General features: G+C 58.8%; 1 protein-coding gene across 1 annotated transcript in view; it reads left to right on the forward strand.

Moving 5' to 3' along the window:
• The window catches only part of CARD10 (caspase recruitment domain family, member 10), a 26,710-nt gene that overhangs the window by 4,621 nt on the left and 16,575 nt on the right, over nt 1-5,514 (forward strand). The window contains exons 4-6 of the mRNA XM_012638032.1: nt 3,105-3,302; nt 4,213-4,368; nt 4,932-5,057. Coding sequence (XP_012493486.1) covers nt 3,105-3,302; nt 4,213-4,368; nt 4,932-5,057 — 480 coding nt within the window. The remainder of the gene's footprint in view (nt 1-3,104; nt 3,303-4,212; nt 4,369-4,931; nt 5,058-5,514) is intronic.

A 5,514-nucleotide genomic window follows, 5' to 3' on the forward strand; every position in this document is an offset into this window, starting at 1 on the left:
GCCAGGTGGGTCCATGCCTTGGGGAGGTGACCCCTGACCCGGAGTGTTCAGGCCGCCAGTTGGAGGGTCCAGGCTGCAGATGGCCGGTTCGAGGTGCTGAAGTGGCCATGAGGCCGTCCTCTGCCAGCCTGCTTGGTGTCTTGCATCAGGTGGAAGCTTTCTGAGGGATGGTGGGCAGTCCCAGGGGCGTAGGTCCCAGACTTGCTCTACTGCTGCTGAACCTTGTGGCATGGGCAAGACTTCCTTCTCTGTGCCTCAGTTACCTTGTGCGCAAAGCGAGAGGTCACAGATGAGGATGTTATAACAATTGTTATATAAAGCACCCTTGGACAGCAGACACAGTTTCAAGTGCTTGCTGTGCACAGACTCTTAATTTTCCAGCAACCCCGTGGGCACTGCTGTCTTCCCCAGTTCCAGAGGAGAAACTGAGGCAGAGAGAGGTTGGTTAGAGCATTTCCCCAGCATCCGAGGATTGAAGGATTTCTGACTTTCTTCTCAGCAGTGCTGAGGGGTGCTGGGGTGGCAGGAGGGAGGGTGGGGCCCCTCTTTTTACCCAGAAAGGTTCCTCTTTCTCTGAAACAGACGTGGGGCTTGCTGTGAGGTTTTCTCAGAAGAAAAAATCTCTGCCCAGAGAGGACGGCAGGAGGGCTGGGGCGGGGGCCGTCAGGAGAGGCTGCGGCTGGCAAGGTGGCAGGGCTGTGCTTATGACTGGGGTATGTCCTGTGTGTGTATGGCCATCGGGATCGGGGGGCAGCTGGGACAGGGGAGGGGGACGGAGAAGAGGTGGTTGGAGGTGCTTGTGTGCCTGCAGGTTTACCCAGAGGTAAAAGGAATCTTCCACGAGGCAGATAGTGGCTGCTTTTTCACAGTTTAGGGACTAGAAGCTAAAGCGTGAAATTAAATTAAGAGATAAGAATTTCTTTAAATTTAGCTACCATAAATTTACCTAAACTTTTTGGAGCTTTTCTGCCACAAAATTAACAAAGGCTTTGCAGAGCTTAACAGAACAGCCAATTGTGCCTGGCTTGGCGGCTTGCGTCCCCTCCTCCCATGGACAGGTGTGGTGGCTGCGATTTAATACCCTGTTTTATAAGGTGCAGATTTAATGAGCTGTTATTTCTAAGCAACATAAACTTAAGGAGCGAATGCTATAATTTTGTACTAAGTGAGTTTGTACACCAGGATTACACGCATCCGTCTTTCCTGGTGCCCTGTCCTCTGAGCTCATCGGGGAAGCCAGCTGGCCGCGGGTCAGGCAGGAGGCCATGGTGTGTGGCTGCGGTTTGCTGGAGAGGGTGTGGCCACGTTTGCCCTCGTAACGCGCTGTCTTTCTCTGGCGGTTCACAAAGCATGTTTTGTGAGTGGAAAGGAATGCGGGAGTCATGAATTTCTTTGAGTCTTTTGCGGAGGAGGAGTGGACTGTTCATTTGTGGAACTGCCTGACCCAGCCTCCAGACCCGTGTGTGTGTGTGTGTGTGTGTGTGTGTGGCCATTCTAGGTTCTGAGAGCTGGGGGACTAGCAAGTCATTTTCCAAGGGAGGCCAGAGCACTCCTCGGGCACCAGACGTTGCATGCCTGAACATAGCATGAGAGGTCATTGCGACCTTTTCCCAACAATGACTTCATTTTATGGCCTGCCACCTGCTGCTACTCTTGTCACCGTCTGGCCATCTCAGACATACATTTGGAAAATAACCGTGGCTGAATGGAGTCACAACCCAGCAAGCAGGCCGTGTATGTGGCTCTCAGCCTGGCAGCCACCGCATGGCTGGCCACCCAGCACACCGGCCAGCCTCTGGCTGCACACACCGAACTCGTGACCTGTTAGGGTTCTGGGATTTTATTTAAAGCTGTGACTCTGCCGTGGTCATGCCTGTGGCAGCTCCAAATCCTGCCCTTTACAGTTTCAAACCCTCTGTTTACTCGCTGTCTTGTTTGAGTCTTACAAGTGGGGGGTCGGGGGGAGCGACTGGGCCCATTCTTCTGATGAGGAGCCTGAGTCTCAGAGGCGGTAAGCCACTTGCTCAGGATGACAGAGCCTAAAAGCAGTAAAACTGGAACCTGAACCCTGAACCTGGAGCTCATTCATGTTGGGGATGAACCAACAGTCTAATCTTTTGGAGTAGAGGCTCTGTTAGGAATTTCATTTTTTTTTTTTTTTTTTGAGACAGAGTCTCACTGTGTTGCCCAGGCTAGAGTGCCGTGGCGTCATCCTAGCTCACAGCAACCTCAAACTCCTGGGCTCAAGCGATCCTCCTGCCTCAGCCTCCCGAGTAGCTGGGACTACAGGCATGCGCCACCATGCCCGGCTAATTTTTTCTATGTATTTTTAGTTGGCCGATTAATTTCTTTCTAATTTTAGTAGAGACGGGGTCTCGCTCTTGCTCAGGCTAGTCTCGAACTCCTGAGCTCAAACAATCTGCCCGCCTCGGCCTCCCAGAGAGCTAGGATTATAGGCGTGAGCCACCGCACCCGGCCAGGAATTTCTTTAAGGGAGCACCGGACCCAAATCTGTCCCATGAGTGTGTGTCGAGCTGGGACATTGGGTTGGAGGGGGACATCCTAGCTCCTGGGCTGGAGAAGACCCTCAGCTCTCAAACCCACCCTCCGCCACCCGGGTTCAGATGAGGCGACTGAGGCACAGAGAGGGGCTGTGACTGCCCAGGGCTGCACCGACCTGGAGGCAGAGCTGGGGCCCAACTCTGGTTCTCCAGCTCTTAATGCAGCCCTCCTCCCCTCCTGCTCTCCCCCTCCTCCCCCTCCGCTGCCTCCCCCTCGGTCAGGAGGGCGCTGGGCCGCATTGACTGTACGCAGTGTCGGGATGCTGGGACAGTGTGTTGTGCTGCAGCTCATCCATCCCAGGTCCTGGAGGCGCATTCCCCTGGGAGGGTGGCCTTGGCCTTGCCGCCCCCTCCCTCTTCACCCCTATTTGTCCCATCTCTACCCAGCCCATCCGGTCTGCACAGACAGGACTGCTGCTCAGGCCCTTCTGGGAATCTGGGAGGCCCCCAGGGGTGAGGGAACAGCCCCCCCACCCTGCCCTGTGACCTTGTGGTGGCCCCTGGCGTGTCCCTCCCTGGGCTGACCCTCGTTCTGGGCCCCAGGTGGATCAGCTCAAGCTCAAGGTGAGCCGGCTGGAGGAAGAGTGCGCACTGCTGCGCAGGGCCAGGGGGCCGCTTCCCGTGGCTGAGGAGAAGGAGAAGGAGAAGGAGCCGGACGGCGTGGACCTGGTCTCAGAGCTGCGCGCCGAGAACCAGCGGCTGATGGCGTCGCTGCAGGAGCTGCAGGAGGGCCTGCAGCAGGTACCAGGCTGGGCTGGTGGGCATGGGGGGTCAGACGGGGGTCAGACGGGACGCAGACCCTCCTGCTGCTTACTCGTCCTCCCAGAGCCTGGAAAGCTGAGGATTTCAGAGCCAGGGGGGCTTGGATCTGGCTGGAACCCCGGCCAGCCTGTCTGAAGCTCTGAGCCGAGAGCCCTGAGCACGTGGCTCTTCCTGGGCCTTTGGTCCGGCGTCCGAGTGGCCTCCAGGAGGTCTCTGAATTCCCTAAAACTTTGTGCCCGATTTTGTGTGGAGGCATTTTTCTGGGGAAAGGGCCCCCAACTTTCCTGAGATTTTTGGAGGAGTCCGTGGCCTTGAAAGGGTTGAGCCCCTTGCATGCTCGGTGTCCCAGGCCGGTCAGTGGCAGCCTCCTGGCCATTGTTCCACACGGGAAGTGGGGGATGGGAGCCAGAGCCTTTCATGGGGTTGTGGTGCTTGGCAGGGGTGTGGGTCTGGGGGCTGGATGTTGGGCCCAGGGTCCACCTGCCTGGGCCAGGCCCAGCCCCGTGAAGACCCCTCATCAGAGGAGTGGGAACAGGCTAGGAAACAGCACCCCTGTTTCCGAGCTGCTGCCCAGGGTGGTGGGTGGCGGCCAGAGCAAGAGCAGGCCGGCGTGGCGCTTGTTTGGGAACGAGGTCCTGGCTGGCTTGCCGGCGCCCGCCCGCCTGCCCTCCCGCTTACCTCACTTGTGCTCCAGATGTTCCCCGGAGGGTGGGCAGGGCTGGTGGGGCCACGCCCGCTCTCCCAGATCCCGAGAGGTCCAGGCTCCAGGCCCAGATCGCAGGGCTAGTCACGGGGGTTCTGAGGGCTGAGGGCTGCATGTCCCCTTCCTCCCCACACCCAGGGTGGGCCCTGGGCCGGAGGCTGAGGTGGCCCCAACTCTGCTCCCCAGGAGGCGAGCCGGCCGGGGGCCCCGGGCTCAGAGCGCATCCTGCTGGACATCCTGGAGCACGACTGGCGGGAGGCGCAGGACAGCAGGCAGGAGCTGTGCCAGAAGCTGCACACCGTGCAGGGGGAGCTGCAGTGGGCCGAGGAGCTGCGGGACAAGGTGGGCCCCACCTGCCTCCCCTGCCAGCGCCCTGCACCTGGGCGGGAGGGGGTCAGGCACGGCCAGTTTCTCCAGCCAGCCGTCCCGGGGCACCTGCTGTGCGGGCCCTGTGCTAAGGACTCTGCATTTGTTCCTTCACAAACATTGACGGAGGCACCTTCCAGGCGCTTGAGATACAGCAGTGAACAAAAGAGAAATGCCTGCTCCTGGAGGTGAATCCAGCAGGGGGGACAAACAGTGTGCCAGACCCGTGGTCCTCAGTCAGTCACTTCACGTAGCACAGGCCACGAGTGCTGTGGAAGACAGAGCCGCGGAAGGGGCAGGTTGCTGATTCAGTGGGCAGGCCAAAGGTGGCCGGGCAGGTGGCATTGTCGTTATCCCCATTTTACAGATTAGACAGCTGAGACCCAATGAGGTGAAGTCACTGGCCCAGACCACCCTACTGAGAAGGGGGCACTTGTTATTGGGGCTCAGGCCTCTCTCACTGGAGCTGCTGGGCACCTGCTGGGAGCTTCCCCCGGTCCCCGGCCCTGTGGTCTGACCCTGTCCCGTCCTGCCCTCAGTACCTGCAGGAGATGGAAGACCTGCGGCTGAAGCACCGGACGCTGCAGAAGGACTGTGACCTGTACAAGCACCGCATGGCCACCGTGCTGGCCCAGCTGGAGGAGATCGAGAAGGAGCGGGACCAGGTGAGCCCCTGCTGTGCAAGGCCCCAGTCCAGGTGCTGGTTCTTACATAGAGGAAGAAGAGGAGGAGTGGGGGGGATGAGAATTACAGAAAGAGACTTAACAGTGCACCCATCAGTTTAGGATGGGACAAGGAGGCCAGGGGGAAACAGACAGGGGACCTCAAGCACTCAAGATACCAACCTTACCCCTGGACTCACCTGCCTCCCCTGAGCTCCCACGACACTTACAGAAGTCAGTCCTGGTGTCTGTCTTTCTGAACCCCCATTCTCTCCATCTCGAGGCCAGGGCTCACACGGAGGAGCTTGCCAATATTTGCTGATGGGGAAGGTCTTAAAAGTTTGAGCTTCCAGTTCCTGGGCACCGTGGCCCTTGTGTCCTGCTGAGGCTGTGCTGTGGGCTGAGGACCTCGGGCCAGTTCCACCAGGCCCCCAGCCCTCCCTGTGTGTGAGGCTCCCCC

Source organism: Propithecus coquereli, unplaced genomic scaffold (genome assembly GCF_000956105.1).
Source record: "Propithecus coquereli isolate 6110/MARCELLA unplaced genomic scaffold, Pcoq_1.0 Scaffold126, whole genome shotgun sequence".
In the NCBI taxonomy this organism is placed as follows: Eukaryota; Metazoa; Chordata; class Mammalia; order Primates; family Indriidae; genus Propithecus; species Propithecus coquereli.